This window comes from Amblyomma americanum, chromosome 11 (assembly GCF_052857255.1).
Source record: "Amblyomma americanum isolate KBUSLIRL-KWMA chromosome 11, ASM5285725v1, whole genome shotgun sequence".
In the NCBI taxonomy this organism is placed as follows: domain Eukaryota; kingdom Metazoa; phylum Arthropoda; class Arachnida; order Ixodida; family Ixodidae; genus Amblyomma; species Amblyomma americanum.
Genome location: NC_135507.1, coordinates 53,759,077 through 53,774,820, shown reverse-complemented (window position 1 = coordinate 53,774,820; position 15,744 = coordinate 53,759,077). Strand labels below are relative to the sequence as shown.

Sequence of the window (15,744 nt, the reverse complement as noted above, 5' to 3'; positions counted from 1 at the left end):
GGAAATAGCGACGACAAGAAAATAGCTATACCAAGCCGGAATAATAAGGGCGCAGTTTATAAATCCCGCGGTAACTGCACGCTATTTACTCAGCCCAGCGGCGCAAACAAAGATCTATCAGCGTCGGAAAGGGGCAGTCTCCTTGAAGGCGCAGATAGCCTTCACGGGGCGTAAACACTGTAAGATGACTGCACTGGCGGAACAGAGTCCTGGAAGCAGAGCCAGCGTGTGGGCATTGCAGAGCCGTGGAACGATAGCGTTAGCAGAATTCTAGGGTGCTCCGTTACCTGAGAACAATGGTCGGTGTCAGCGCACGTTAAAGATCCCCAGGTGGTCGAAATTATTCCGGAGCCCTCCAGTACGGCACCTCCCCGTTGCTTTCTTCTTTCATTCCCTCCCTTATGCCTTCCCTTACGGCGCGGTTCAGGTGTCCAACGATATATGAGACAGATACTGCGCCATTTCCTTTCCCTAAAACCCACTATTATTTTTATTATTGTATGTATGTTGTCCACTGTCTGTCTGTCTGTTGCTGCCAGGAAGAAAGAAAAGGAAAGTGCACAGGCCTGCTCACTGGCTCAAGACGAGCCACAATCGCTACCACGTGCAGATAGTAGGAGAGTTGAAAGATGGGGTAGAAAGACAGGATAGTAAAGACGCGCTAAAGGCAAGGCCGATCCCGGAGGTAGTGCAATACCGGGCCAACCGGTGACGGAAGTGAAGCATCCTTCAAACTCTCCGTCACATTTCCAAAAATAAGTCCAACTTGGACCCGTAGCAGATACTCTACGGGGTCCGGGCATTCGCTGCGCCCTATTAAGCGGCATACTTATTATCAGTCTCGAAAGTGTGCACGCGTTTTGAGGCATACGATCGCGTACAGGACGGAACCTCTCGTGTTTACGAAAAGGTGGGAACGAACGAACCACACGCGGGATATTCATAAAATGTGCAACTTTTGTTGCGGGGATAGGGCTTTTGGAGGACTCGCTGTGCGCAGAAAGCACGCGTGCATTCTACAATGCTCTGCTCTGTGGAAAGTTCGCGTTCGGTGAATTCTCTCTTTGCAGCAATACGAATACTACCTGAAATGTGCTAGTGGGCAAGTGCTGACGCGTGCTTTGTGACCTACGCAGTACACTCGAAAGTCAACGAAACCCACAACTCAAGCAGCGTAGTAAACGGTGGCTCGCATGCCGCATGTGTGCGCCTCCAATGAGCACATTTATGCGGATATGTGCGCACAAGCACGTGCGCGTGTTTAGAAAAGTTTCGGGCTGGAATTTTGTTGTTACTTTTTTACTATTATTCCCGATTTCCTTGCATAGTTTTGCAACTTTCTTGGCCGTATTCACATGCGTTTTGTTACTCAACAGCGTCGCGTAACAACGGTCTGCTGGGTGTCTTTTTCGAGCAACGGATTGCCCTTTTTCTGGTGCGTTGAGTCCTATTATTTATGGATATGCGCACGCTGTAACGCAAACTGAAGGTTATTACTTTAGCTTTGGCCGAACAGGACCGATAGTGTGATTGTCTCTTAGTTTTCAACAAAAATGTCGGTGCACGATATTTGCCAAGCACCTAGCAAAGCTCACGTATCTCAATTCGCTTTTTTGGGAAAATAAACGGCGTTAGAGCACCTGAATCTAAGTAGCACAAAAAAAAAATTGACGAAGGCTTGAGGAAAGAGCCTCAGTTTGCTTAGGAAACGTTTCCACAATAGTATTTGTCTTGGCCCAGACGAAGAGAAGCCCTCTGGTCGAAACGTTGGCTAAGCAAACTGAGCCCCCGCCCCCTCCCCCCTCCCCCCTCCCCCGTAATCAACCCTTGTTCAGTTTGTTCTGCGCTGTCAAAAACCCCATCTTGCAGCTCCCTTTCTACCATGGACCTTAATCCGCGAAAGTTATAAGCCTAAAGCAGTCACCTTCAAATTACGTCGAACTGTACGCTTTAGTTCTAATCGAAGCAATGACTTTGACAATCAACGTTTGTAGTATGTCTGTCCTCTACATCGACGCTGGTTCCCGGGATTGCACGCCTAGGAGGTCATGGACAGAGACAGCAGCAGCAGCACACAGGCTCTGCAGATGAGATACGAGCGACCCCGACTTTCAAGACCTTTACTCAAGGACGGAGAGTTGCAAGGACCTTGTAGCAACTTTAGTAATGTCGGATTTTTTTCTTTTCATATCTGCGATGCTCTGAAGACGCAAACTAAGTCTCCAGTAGAGGCCAATATTTTAGGACCGCAGCCTCAACTTTCTTAGTCTAGGAAAGACATCAAGGTGCTCTTCAAATATTCATGAGCCACAGGCTGAAGCGTCAGTCCATACACACGCTGTGAACGTCCTTTACTTCTGAACGACAACATGAACATGTTCCGTTCGCAGAAGCGCAGAACGAACTGAACTCAGTTTTCATTCTGTGTTCCCTTTTGCTTCCTTAATGCTCTTCCCACTTGTAGAGCACAGAATGACAAGGGAATGAGGGGCTCGTTGTGACATACATATGAAAGAAACCAGCAGTCACAGAAACCTACGAAATGAAACGGCTTCCTTCATATGGGTCCCCAAGCGTAGGGTAGCCAACCTCAAATCGCCTGTTAATCACCCCCCCCCCCCCCCCCTCCCTGGCTTCCCAAATCTTTTGCATTCCTCTGGCTGTCTCTTTCCCTAAACTAGGTTAGCATGAAGTGTGTCCAAGCACTCAGCCTTGCCAATATGAGTACATATAAGAGCACGTGGGGGTCGTTAACTGCGTAATGATGTTATCCGTATCAGAGAGGGGCTGATTTCAGAAAGTTGGCAAAACGCTCTCGCATGTAAGGCAGTTCTACAATCAAGCTATGCCTTAGCAGTCGTCTTCGTCTGCCTTTGTGACTGGCCAATGAGCGGGCACCGGCCACAATGAACCGAACTTAACACGTGGAGGCGTTACAAGACGAAGGCGCTTTTGCAAGGTTTTTTTCCGGTGCATTTTTTTTTTTTTGCTACATTAATCATTAGTCTCATTGCAGCCTTTTGATGCGGCAGCCGGAGACCTAGCCGCATTGACGTCACACGTAGCAACGACCAATGAAAGCGACGCGAAATAATGAATATGGAAAAGAATCCATGGGAATTACTGCCTCTGGGCCCTGATTCATTTATCTCCCAGCCTTGCGCTATTTTTATGAAGCCGATAGCTACACCGCCCGGGTAGACACTCACTCCTACTCCACCGCTCAGCTCTTCAAGGTGACGCAAAGTCTGTTTATTAGATGAAAAATCTCTTTGACGAAGAAGAAAAAAGAAAAACAACGAGAAGTATCCAAACCCGAGAAGACCGTGAGGCAGCCGTGACGCATCGCAAATGAACGCACAAGAGTGTTTTCGGCTTGGCAAGCGGTTCGTCGAAAGGCGCTCGGAAACAACAGAGGCGCGGCCGCCTTCTCGGCGGCACCGAAAGTAAGGACGGAGGCAAACATTGCAACACCGAGCGAACTCTCGCAGAGCTCTCTCGACGCACGTGTGTAGTCAAGTCTCCCTGTGTTTTTAGCTCTCCGCCATGTTTGGAGCCGCCGTTCGGTCTGTTCGTCCTTCGAACCTCTCAGCGCCTCCGCGTGCAGACAAGGGGACGGCGTTAGTAGACGGTAAAGCTGTAGGCCGTGATTTTGCGAGCTCGGCTCCCCGCCCTTTCTCGGGGACCTTGAAAAAGGAGTGTGTGTGTTGTTATGAGCGCAGCGCCGCACGCTTCCCGAGTGGCTTCTGTATTGACAGCTGCGAGAGAAGAGGGATGGTTGAACGGACGTAAAAGTGCTTTATCATTTTGTTCGTCGGTGAATTTTTGTTTGTTCTCGCTTCGCCTGAGTGTTGGCCTTTTGTTTTTATTTCTTTTCTGTCATGTTTTGCTTAGCCATGGTCATTGTCAAGGGCTCCCCAGTAGAAAGAGAAATGCTATTTTGACGTTCGGGTTTGCAGCAGACACACACTGGGGGTTTACATGAGCCCGACAAAAGTCGGGTCGAGTAGGCTGTCGGGCTTTAGAACAAATTATTTGCTTTTGAGCCGCGTAAAGGAGAACATAGGCACCCTGAAAGCCCGAAAGGTCCAGAGGGGCGAGTACAATAGTCTTCCACCTCATCCTGAAGCTTCAAACATTAGCTGTGCTGTAACTTCACAGTGGTAAGCTTCACAAGTAGACCTTGTGGCCTCAAGAATTTTGAGCAAGACTGTACACTGAGACATGAAAAAAAAAACTGAAAAAGAAGGAATGGAACGCGAACCAAGTTGAGAGATTCACGTAAGAAATCCGACATTCCGGAACCCACTTGGTTCCTTCCTCAAGGTGTGATTGCGGGAGAGGTGCGGCTTGGTTTTAAAACGCATGCGCGACGAAATTCCTGCTAGCACCAGGTCGCTGACCTTAATCCACGTGAACAGACAAATTTCGGTTGAATGTCATAAAGGAGTAAAACAATATAATTTAATCTGACCAGGGATATTTTTTTCAGCGCCGAGTCCATGATCAGAATGCTTCGCAGAGTGATCTGTATAGTTCTGATGAATCAAGCAGATCCAGCAAACTTCTATCCTGGCATGGCGTGGCATTCAGCACACCGAAGGCGCACTCGTACCTGAATGTGCATGATCATGTCGGCGACCAGAGCGCCCACCATGCGGGCGTTGGCCACGGCCTGGGTGTAGGGGGGCTGCGCCGCCTGGCCCCAGTCCACCACGATGACGTTGTAGTTGTCCTTGGTCAGCAGCTCCGTGGACAGGTCCTGCGTAGGCAGAGAAGGACGGAAAGGCGTCGAGGGGGTGCGCATGGCATCAGATCCGCGAGCACAGTTACTCTGAACCTGACGTTATAATGCTCGATTGTTGAACTGAGAGATTAGCGGGTATACCAGCACTGACTAGGGAGAGTCGTGTTCAACCCATGATTTCACCTGTAGTCGCACTTTAGGATGTGATGCACTTGCACAAATGCGTTGTGAACCGATCCTTCCCTTACAAAAACCTGTTCAGACAGTCTATAGACTGTCCATAGACTTCTGCCTGTAAAGTTTATAAGTATAGACAAATCCTAGAGAATAGTCTGAGGCAATGCATATCTTTAGACAGTACATAGACACTCTATAGATTTATGGACATACACTATTAGTAGACTTTTGTCTATAGACAGTCTATAGGTTATGCATAGAGAAAACTAAATATATATAGGGAGGCAAAAGAGTCTCTATGAGGTCTGTAGACTGTCTACAGACCATTTTTATAAGGGAATTCCCCCGTACGGCGAGCCGTATGGTGATATGGTGAACAGATCCTTCCTTTAGACAAATTCGTTTAGACAGTCTATAGACTGTCCGTAGACTCTATAGACAAATCCTAGGGAACAGTGTAAGGAAATACAAATCTTATAGACAGTGTATAGACATTCTGTAGATTTATGGAATACACTATTAGTAGACTTTTGTCTATAGACAGTCTATAGACTATGCACAGACAAAAAGACATATCTGTAGAAAAGCATTATAGTCTATATGAGGTCTATAAACTGTCTATAGACCATTTTTAAAAGGGCATTTTCCCGTACGGTGAGCCCATTATCAGGCGTTAGGCCCATGCAATATCACGTTTCCCTCAATTGTCTGCCCTCCCCCTTTCTCTCCTGAAACGTAAAAAATAATCAGAGCCTTTAGAATATCCAGTTCAAGTGGCGGGAAATACAAAAAACTAGTCACCGAGAGCAGTTGCCAGCATGAAATGCCTTGCAAGTCCGGCGATGCGCATTCTGGAATAGATCTTAGACTCTTTTATAGTCGGATACAACTTAAGTTTGCAGTGAAGCTCCGCCCACATTCGGGACCAATGCACATAATTCCTTCACCACCAAAAAGTAGTACTTTGTTAAAACTTTTCTTCTCACCTAAACGAAAGACTAATCACAAGAAGAAAAATTATAAGGTCTAGAATTTTGACACCTGGCTCTTTTAATAAAGTCAGACATCGAAAAGCCGATTTCGTTTACTGCTGTGATTGGCTAGCGGAGTAGTACAGGACTCCGCGGACCGTGGCCCAGGGTCAGCAACTGCTGTTGTTATAAGTTGTATCCTAGTATAGCCTAGATTTCTTAGTCGGCTTTGGCCTCGATGTGCGCATGTTATAGGCCTGCGTTCGCCCGCTTTTCTTGTCTGCTTCCGCGGTGGTCGGCATCAGCGTTAAGCCAGAGTTTCTTTGCAGACCCTGAAGACCCTTGGTGGCTCTCGAATCATCAAGCCCCATTAACCAGTGGAGTACTATTGTCGTCGAGCACATGCAAGCGCAAGGCGGTCGTGCCGGACATGAAGGAGAGTTAGTGACGATGGAAACAGTTTGCGCCTATTCCAGTGCCGTAGGCGTCTCCACCTGTGAGTTCAAGAACTCACCCTATCAGTGCCCTGCAGACCGCTGCTATAAGTGCGCCGCCGACCTATAGTCTCTAGCCAGTGTCGCGGTCTATGAAGTGCCGTCTGTTATCAGTGAGGTTTCGCGTTCACTGGCGAATGCAGATTATGTACTCGAAAACATGTCCGAAACATTACGCGGATCTTGAGGTTACAGACGACACTGCCGACAGTAGCTACAGCGGTGAAAACTGAGGACCAGCACACAAGGCTAGCACACTACAGGGTACAGACTGCACACAGTCGCGCTTACTGAACGCATCTTCCAGTACCGTTCAAAGCTTACAGCTGTGCAAGGCACGATATAGACTTGTGGAAACTGAACTCACTAAATATAAACAAGCGACACTGCGGGGATACTTTCCAGATACCGAGTTCAACCCCGTACGGTGTTTTATGGTAGTTTTTATGTCAGCATTACGCAGCATTGTGTCTGCCTGCTCACCCCTGTGCCTCGTTAGAGCTCATTTTCTCGCCAGCTCGCATTGCGCATGTCAGTTTTCTGTGTCTTATTTTCATTACTTATGTTTCACGAAAAACAATTACCCTCGATGCGCTTGCATTTGCGAGCCTTCTCACTTTGCATCCAACGCTCGCTTAGGTGAGGGTTGCGTGTCGTCTGCGGCTGCCTGTACTAGCACACACACGCGCCGTGCGCGATACGCAGAGGCGACCTAACTTCTCATAACTTATGGCAGTAGTGATATGATGGCGGATGTGTTATGGTAATTAGGATCTCAAGCTGGTGGGTTTTGTTCTCATTACAAGACTGTACGGTGCTTGCTTTGTCTATGTTCGGTTGCGTTAGCATTGTGATTGCACAGCAGTAACGCAGCGTCCTCACTTGATTATAAAAGTAGAAATAATTGGCTATGAGGGAAGGGACGGTGCAGTAAATGTCCATAGCTAAGTTATAGGCAGTGAAGAAATAACACAGCGTTCTCATTTTCGGAGCTAATGCGCACCCGCCGCGGTGGCTCAGTGGTTAGAGCGCTAGGCTACTGATCCGGAGTTCCCGGGTTCGAAACCGACCTCGGCGGCTGCGATTTTATGGAGGAAAAACGCTAAGGCGCCCGTGTGCTGTGCGATGTCAGTGCACGTTAAAGATCCCCGGGTGGTCGAAATTATTCCGGAGCCCTCCACTGCGGCACCTCTCTCTCCCTTTCTTCTTTCACTCCCTCCTTTATCCCTTCTCTTACGGCACGGTTCATGTGTCCAACGATATGTGAGACAGATACTGCGACATTTCTTTTCCCCAAAAACTAATAATTATTATTCGCTAATGCGCGTGTACTGAAGCGCAGAAATTCATTCCCATTAAACTGCTGCTCGAACGATGACGCACAACACTGAAACACGAACGCCACAGAACAGACTCGGGCTGTTACGTCTCAGTGGGCGGCGGCCCCATCCAAACGAGGAACTCTGCCGCGGCACGCCTGCCAGAGCGACACCAACGGACAAGCATTGCAATCACTTTGAGGTCACTCCCTTTTCTGCGAAGCGCATTCGTTTAGCGTAATTTCTTTTTCATATCGCCTTTAAATTTTTTTGCTCATTTAGTGCGCCTGAAATAACGCAGCTTCAGGTTTTGTGCTCTCTGCTCGGAAACTGTTGGGCTTTGCTCCAGCAGAGAGAGTGACGACTGCGGAGCGTTGGCGGGCGACGCGAGAACGCAAAGAGCAGATTTGCTTCGTTGCCAAGAACGACACTGGGTCCCCGTCGCCGCCTGTGGCTGGCCGCAACAAGTGGTCAACGGTGACATTGCCTCTTCTACACGTGCGAGTCACTTTTTGTTCTGCAGCACACCGCACCGCCATCTAGGCGAGAGAACTGTGTACTGGGATAATTGGGGCCATTTCGTACTTGAATGAATGGAAAACTTTATTGTTAAGGAGGATTCTCGCGGCGTATGTGGGTCCCTCAGTCCAGGGCCCCAGTGGCCTTTGCAGTCTTGCGAGCCCTGTCGATCAGCTGAGCAAGCCCTTACAAAAATGGTGTATAGACACTCTATAGTCTTCCGATAGACTATATTGCCTTCCTAAAGCTAATTCTTTTCATCTGTTCATAGTCTATAGACTGTCTATAGAAAAATGTCTAGTAAAAGTGTATGGCCATAAATCTATAGATTCCCTACAGACTGTCTGTAGAATTTTTATTGCGTATAGGCTGTTCTCTAGGGTTCGTATATAGAGAGTCTGTAGACTTTATAGACAGAACTCTATGAACAGTCTATAGACTGTGTGAAGAAATTTTTGTAAGGGGCTAGCAGCGCAGACGGACAGGAACAGTGCACAGGGAAGGTAGACAAACAAGCGTAAACAAAAGCTTGAACGCCCGTACCCGCACAAGCATTGTTTGTTTACATAATCTGTCTTTTGTTCCCGTCAGTCTGTGCTTCTTGCTTAAGTATGCACCAGAGAACCGTGCTCACGACTGCACGATAAACTTCTGCCCTTAACGATCCCACTGTGAAAATACTCTGCCTAAGCGGCAAGGGTGCAATTTTGCTGGCATTTTATTACTTCACGTCCGAACGCGTATTAGGGATGTCATGTGAACTCCTGTTAGATATGGCGAGTGCAGCCAAATCCTGGCAACAATATGAACTTGTCCGAAGCGCCACATTAAGAAATACACGTGAGAAAGAATGTCAGTTGTGTAAAGTCTGAATTTTTCGCGTGATTCCCCACGCACAGGTCTCATTGTTTGGTGTTTTCATCGCCCTTCGTGTATCGCACAGTTTGCGCTGTTTTTCACCTTTTTTTTTAATTTGCACAAACACGCCCAAGCTTCTGGTGTCTACTCTTTTGAATACCCCCCTGCGACGTCCAAACCACTTCGTCTGCATATGTCGTGCTAAAAATGAAAATATAAGGAAAGCGTTGTTGCGGCCTAGGACTACACACTACCAAACAGGAAGAGTTCCCGTGAAATAAATTTAAGCATTGTGTGGCAGGTATTTCAAGACCGCCTGAAGAGAGCATTCGGAACTCAAGAAAAACGATGTGCACCCCCCCCCCCCCCCACCCCCTTACCCAGTGCGGATGAATAACATCACTAAATTTTCAAATTGGCGAAGTTCTTCGAGCGGAAACATCGTGTGCCAGTCCGTGTTGGGCAACGTTGGCTGTCGCTGGGAAACATATCAAGGAACGCAAGTTAATCGAAGTGAAAGCAATCATGTCCACCGACGCGAATCACGAGAAACAGCCGGTGAAAGAACAGTTTTCGCGACCCTTTGCGCCCGCCCTAGCCGCGGCCGGCGTCCAAAAAGTCAGAGAACGCTGTACATGCACGATGCCCGCCAGCGGCCACTTGGCAGAAGAAACACTGCTGCCGTTAATGCCGCCTTCAGTTTTCTATTGCTGTGCGGTCATGTAAGAAGAGTGAGAGCCTAAGCGGTACTAGACGGTTAGCGAGTATTGATGAACACGTGAAGTGTGAACCACACTTAGCTGGAACATATAAGTGTTTAGCTCTGCTGCTCGCGAAGTGTCAGCTGCGGGCGCGTCGCGTAGACAGGGTGATCATACGACAGTGTGACAGGGCTCATGTACACTAACACTGCACCAGCTGCCCAAGGCGCAAACCCATTAGCTCAAGCGTTCCCCTTAAGCGTGGTCCACTATGTATGTCCCTGCAGAAATTTGCGTTCCAAGACTTTTCTTCTCCCTTTCCTTTCTCGTCGCAGCTTTCGTCCACCCAGAAAGCGGAAACACTATGTAACACGAACTACCGTCGCTGGCAAGGACAGACGCTCAGCTGCTTCGTCAACGCGCTTTGCCCAAGTGCCAGACGCGTCACGCATATCCTCTTGTCCCGCTTATTATTCGCTTAACGTCCGTCCCCTTCGTGACGTGACTGTTGCGACAGACAGCGCCGCCTATTTAGAATGCATGTTTCGCCGACTTTTCCCGGGTGCAATTTTCGTTTCGGGCAGTCACGCGTGTGAATCGTGTCAGTGTCGTGTCGTCTGCTAGCCCTCGTCGTCTGCTCGCGGCGGTTCCTAAGCAGACGACGCCACGGCCTGCCCGGCCACAACTTAAGGCACGCTTGCGCGCAGAAAGACTATACAACCGCACGCAAAGGCAGCAACGCGAAGCCCTTCGGGGGAGCTTCCCTCAACTTACACGCTTGGCACGCCCCCCCCCCCCCCCCTTCCCGCCTGCGTTTCTGTTTCGAAACGTAACAACAGACCCGTGCGTCCGCGCGGTAATTACCTGCCGGAGTGCGCCGCCGAGTTAAGCGCCGCATTTGTTTGGCGCGCGTGGTACGGCGCGAAATTCCTGCCTGGAGGGCCCAGTCTCGGGTGCCGCTGCTGGCAGTAGCGCACGATTGTGCAAGCGCGTGCAATGCCGTAAGAGGCGCGGGTGGATTTCCCGAGACCAGTGCGCGCACAGACGCTGGGTTTGCGTAAGGATTCGTGCAGTACAGCCCCGCACTTGTTTTTTGCCCCATCAGGGTCCGTATTCTGGAAATCTCCACTCAGTAGACATGTCTTAAAATGTGTTGCTTAAGGGCGCTGACCAGAAAGACGCTGGTTCGATCCCGGCCGCTGCGGTTGAATTTCGATGGAGGCGAAATGCTAGAAACGCGTGTACTGTGCGATGTCAGCGCACGTTAAAGAACCCCAGGTGGTCGAAATTTCCGGAGCTCTCCACTATGGCGTCCCTCATAGCCTGAGTCGCTTTGGGACGTTAAAACCCCGTAAAATAAATGAAGTGCGTTCTGTTACTGTTCAACGAAAAACAAATAAATAAAGCAAGTGGAAAACGCTCACCGCCACCTCGGATCAGGTTACTTGCGTATAAGCACCTATCCCCTTTATATAAACCACAGCCTCCTGTTTCTGCTTTTGAATGCTTCAATACAAATCGTAAGTGTTCCTGGCACATGCTTCGTAACAATCGCTTAATAATGGCAGGCGCAGTTTCTGCTGAGATGACGTAGCAGGAAAGACGGGTCACTTGTCAGAGCAGGGCAGTCACCATCGCAATTGAATGAAACTCCAATCGGTCGGCGCGGACCGAAGTGGACATGTGCAGTCAGTGGACAATTCTACAATACGGACCCAGGTGTACAACGAGGCCGCGGCGACAGCCACAAATGTGACCACCGTCGCCTGTTCAAACCCTGCGCAGCTGGGCAGTTGCCGCTGCCGACATTTTGCAATAGAATGTTTTGTGCCCACTGTGGTGACAGTATATCAGCTAATTTCATGACGTCACAGTCGTACGTGACTCTCTACCACACTCGGTTACGTTCCCTTCCCTTGGTATTCGTTTCATTGCCTGCATAATCCATAATTCGTTCTCCTAATATCAAATCAAGCTGAAGTGCATTTCCGCCGACTGATATGAACGACGAGTTTGTCACGTGACGTTTATTTTCCAATCCATGCTATTGGGCTTATTTCTTATAATGATATATCCTAGCTTTTTTTTTTTGCTTTTCGTAACTCAGTGCGTTGTCCTGCGCCTCCTGACGGGCTGTTCCGCCAAAATCGAGACTCTATCCCATACATAAATGGTCTATGGGTGTCCTTGTAAAACTTTATACGTACTTAAAGCGGTGTTTATTGACAGCTATTGAGAAATCTAGTTCATTAGAGAGCAATAGTTTTGGAATCATACAGCTGTTTTTAGCTGTTTACAGAAAAGTATGTCCGCCTGAAACTACAGCTATACAGACGGCCATAGAAAAGGTTATAGCTATTTGTACCAACTAACTAAAGCCGGCCAGAGGATATTTTTGTGTACGGAGCGCCAATGATAAGTACTGGAAGGATACATCTCTATGATGAAAGTACCGTGAGCATCGAAAGAAACAAGAAGAGCACAAGTGAAACCCGAACACAAAAGCACGAAAATGTTAGCTGTCCGAGAGCATATACAGGCGGCGTTAATGATTCTTCCAAATTGCGGTCTTCGCGCTTTCAAGTGAAAATCGACTGCGCTCTTACTCAGCCACCGCCATCTGAGACCTGGATTTATTTTTCGCGCTTCATGTGAACCGGATAGCACCTAATCAGTTCATCTGGCCTCATATATATTTAAAAATTATCTTGGCTGTACATCTTAACGGTAGGGTGCATTCTTCATTGACGGGAATGTAAAAGAGAGTCAAATGGACTTGGAAGCTGCCCGTAGTTAAGAATGGTTTTCGGTAGTTCGTATTGTAGTGATATTAGACCGCAGCGGTGACATAATGGTCTGAGCATCCGCTTCGCATGCGGGAGGTGCGGGGTTCGATCCCCTGTGCCGCTGGGGGCCCACCAGTGATACAGTGGGTACAAGCTTTCCCCTGGCCTGGTGCTCGGCTTAATCAGGGTGAAATGCTTGGGAAGCGGGTCTTTGACCCCACCTTGAGTAGAAGAAAAATACCTTGTGCCATGGCGCTCTTTGGCCACAGATGCCCTTGCGCCATAAGAATCTATCATCATCATGTATTGATAATAACCTCTACACTGAGCATGATGTCTAGCACTACACCTATCAATTGTCTTCGTAATACCAAAAGGCTATTATTACAGTCGGGGGACGCCCCATCGTCTGCGGTTAACGTTACTTTGAAAAAACAAGAAGACGCAGGCGCACATTCAGCTTCCTGAACGGGGGAACTCCCATTCTTCGGACGACGTTATGGAGAATAACAGCAGCAAAACAGATCCTGGTTGGAAACAGCGGTATACACGGTCGATGAAGATGTTTGCATGGCTGTTGGCCAACGAAAACTGGCGCCGTGTTTTCCGTGCGCGAGCTCGCAGCGCTTTATAGCACACTTATTTTTAGACAGCTTATACTTTGACATATTTATTCCTTTAACCATGCTGCCAATCACAACGGTGATCATTGTAGGAAGAGCGCATGTTTCACAATATACAGCCCTTGGGGAAGGTCAGGTCTCTTCCAAGCTTGTGCACTGTTCAGCAGAGGCTGTGTCTGGAAATAGCGTTTGGATAGTTACTACATATTCACTCGCCGGGAATACCCGCAGACTTAGTTTTGTTTCTCACTTCCTCCTATTTGCTTTTGTTTATGCAATTTACATGGACATGCACGGAGAGGCTGGTGCCCAACAGCTTCGTCAGCCAGCCGTTTTCACATCATCATCATCAGCCTGACTACGCCAACTGCAGGGCAAAGGCCTCTCCCACATCTCTCCAATTAACCCTGTCCTTTGCCAGCGACAGCCACCGTATACCCCGCAAACTTCTTGATCTCATCCAAAACACAGAGGAAAACACAGAGGGAGAAATCACTACTACTGGCAACATAAAGCTGAATGAAGCATTTGCTTTCTTTAAGAGTCGTTTCCTTACGACGAAATCGCAGAGTCAAACGTATCCTCTCGGACATTTCATGTATATATTGCTGTTACTTTCTCTGCGCTTAGGTGTGCGGTTTCAGCGCACGGCGCATTTAAGGGCTGCTCCCCAAGAATTTCTGCCCGCAGTTCTCGAGCCGAAAGTGTCCACATTTTGAATTCATCATGATCAGAAAGAATGAACCTACGAAGCCGGAACTATTCTTTCCATTAAGTTCAAGCTTATGGATACTTATTTATGCAATTTTTAGGTATACATAACTGTGCTTAGATTACTTTGTGGGACTATTTAGACAAATAATAACATACCCAACAATTATGGACAAAAACATTTTTTGAACGGGAAACAGTTTCTGAGCGCAGTTTTTTTTATATATATTGTAAGATTTCACTATAACAATCAGTATATCCGCAGATCTCCCGTCGGGAGGTCAGAATTTTTTTGCTATTAACGCTCTTGCTATCGCCAAAAGCGTTCCCCAGTGGTTTTATATGACAGTCCTAACTGGTCGATGTGAGCGCTAGAAACTCTATAAAAGAAAGATTTTGCTACATATCGAACGAATGGACCATTAACTTCAATATCTCCGCTCCAGTACCTTACAGGGTTTTACAGTTTTCCAATATTCAAAATATTTGTCCAAAAATGGTGGACACTGAAAAGTAACCTGAGATGCTTAATTTATCTTCTGCTGTCCCCCTCTCCGACTGCCATCGATCGGCGTTTATGGAGCTACTGCTTAGGAACAGGAGTGATTTACTTTTCATGTTTCCTCCGTCTGCTCGCGTCATCTGTGTGTCTCAGACAGATTCGACAGGAGTGAATCAAACTTCAGGCTTTGATCGCGTCTGTTATCGCGTTATTGGATGTCAGACGGCAAATGCGCCGTAGTGTTGAAAGTGTCCCCCTTAGCAGACAAGGGGAGCGTACGACTTAGCCAGACTAGCTGTCGATGCGTTTGAGAAATGGCAGGCCATAAACAGTAATTGTTCCCTTTAACCTATGACCGCCTATCGTGCCCGACGCTCTCGCTGCCGCCATTTCTGATCACTGGAACAAACCGTATGCACACAGTGTCATGTCAAGTTCGCCCGTTCTTCACCGTACACGACTCCCTTCCAAATTAATTAAGAATGAATCATTGTGGGCACCTTTATCGATTCGCCATCCGCATGGCCTTGGTTATGACTGGTATTGGAAAGAGGCGGGTTACTTCGATCCGTCTGAAATGGAGGCAGCACTTTCGAAGCTCTTTCGAAGTACCTTTCATAAGCGCAACGGTGACATTTTGCACCGGCATCTGCGTATCGCAGATGCAGCACGCTTTTTTTTTTCCACCACTCGCCGTACTCCCGAAGCAGTGTCGTATGGATCACTGACATCGACGATGGCAGCAGAGGAGATTTTGCTAGAGATTTTTTTCCGCATGGTTAAGCTTTGACCGATCGAGTCTCCGGGGTTTTCTTGCCTCACACGCGCGCCCGACAACGGCACCCCAAATTAATCCAAATTTGTCCCACGGGTTTGTCCCATGGATTAATCTATTAATAATTGTCCCAGGACAATTCATGGGACTATTTTGATCCATATATCCAAATCCCAATTTGTCCTTGGGACAAATTAATCCATGGGACAAATTAATCCATGGGAGAAATTAATCTCTTTTTCGGGGATGAGTCAATTGAAGATACGATCAGATATGTCGGATGGCCCACGCAGTGGCTTTCAAACTTCTATAAAACATCCAAACTTTCACAAAATATGCTCCAAGAACGTTAACCGCGCATGTAAGCTCTTTTAGACAGTAAAAGTGCTGGGATTTTTTTCTTTTAAAGGGGAGTGAGTGATCAAAACTTTGCTTTATCTGCTTTAACGCAGTTCTCTTCAAATTAGCCTTCGCGCCCTCCTGACTCCCAAATCAAAAGACCGCATGTGCAGCCAGAACGAGAAATACTACAAGCACTACTTCGACGTCCTGTTTTATTTT

General features: G+C 47.8%; 1 protein-coding gene across 2 annotated transcripts in view; it reads right to left on the bottom strand.

Moving 5' to 3' along the window:
- The window catches only part of LOC144110489 (pancreatic triacylglycerol lipase-like), a 102,743-nt gene that overhangs the window by 37,393 nt on the left and 49,606 nt on the right, over positions 1-15,744 (bottom strand). For both annotated transcript variants that reach the window (XM_077643425.1, XM_077643426.1), the window contains exon 3: positions 4,616-4,762. In XM_077643425.1, coding sequence (XP_077499551.1) covers positions 4,616-4,762 — 147 coding nt within the window. The remainder of the gene's footprint in view (positions 1-4,615; positions 4,763-15,744) is intronic.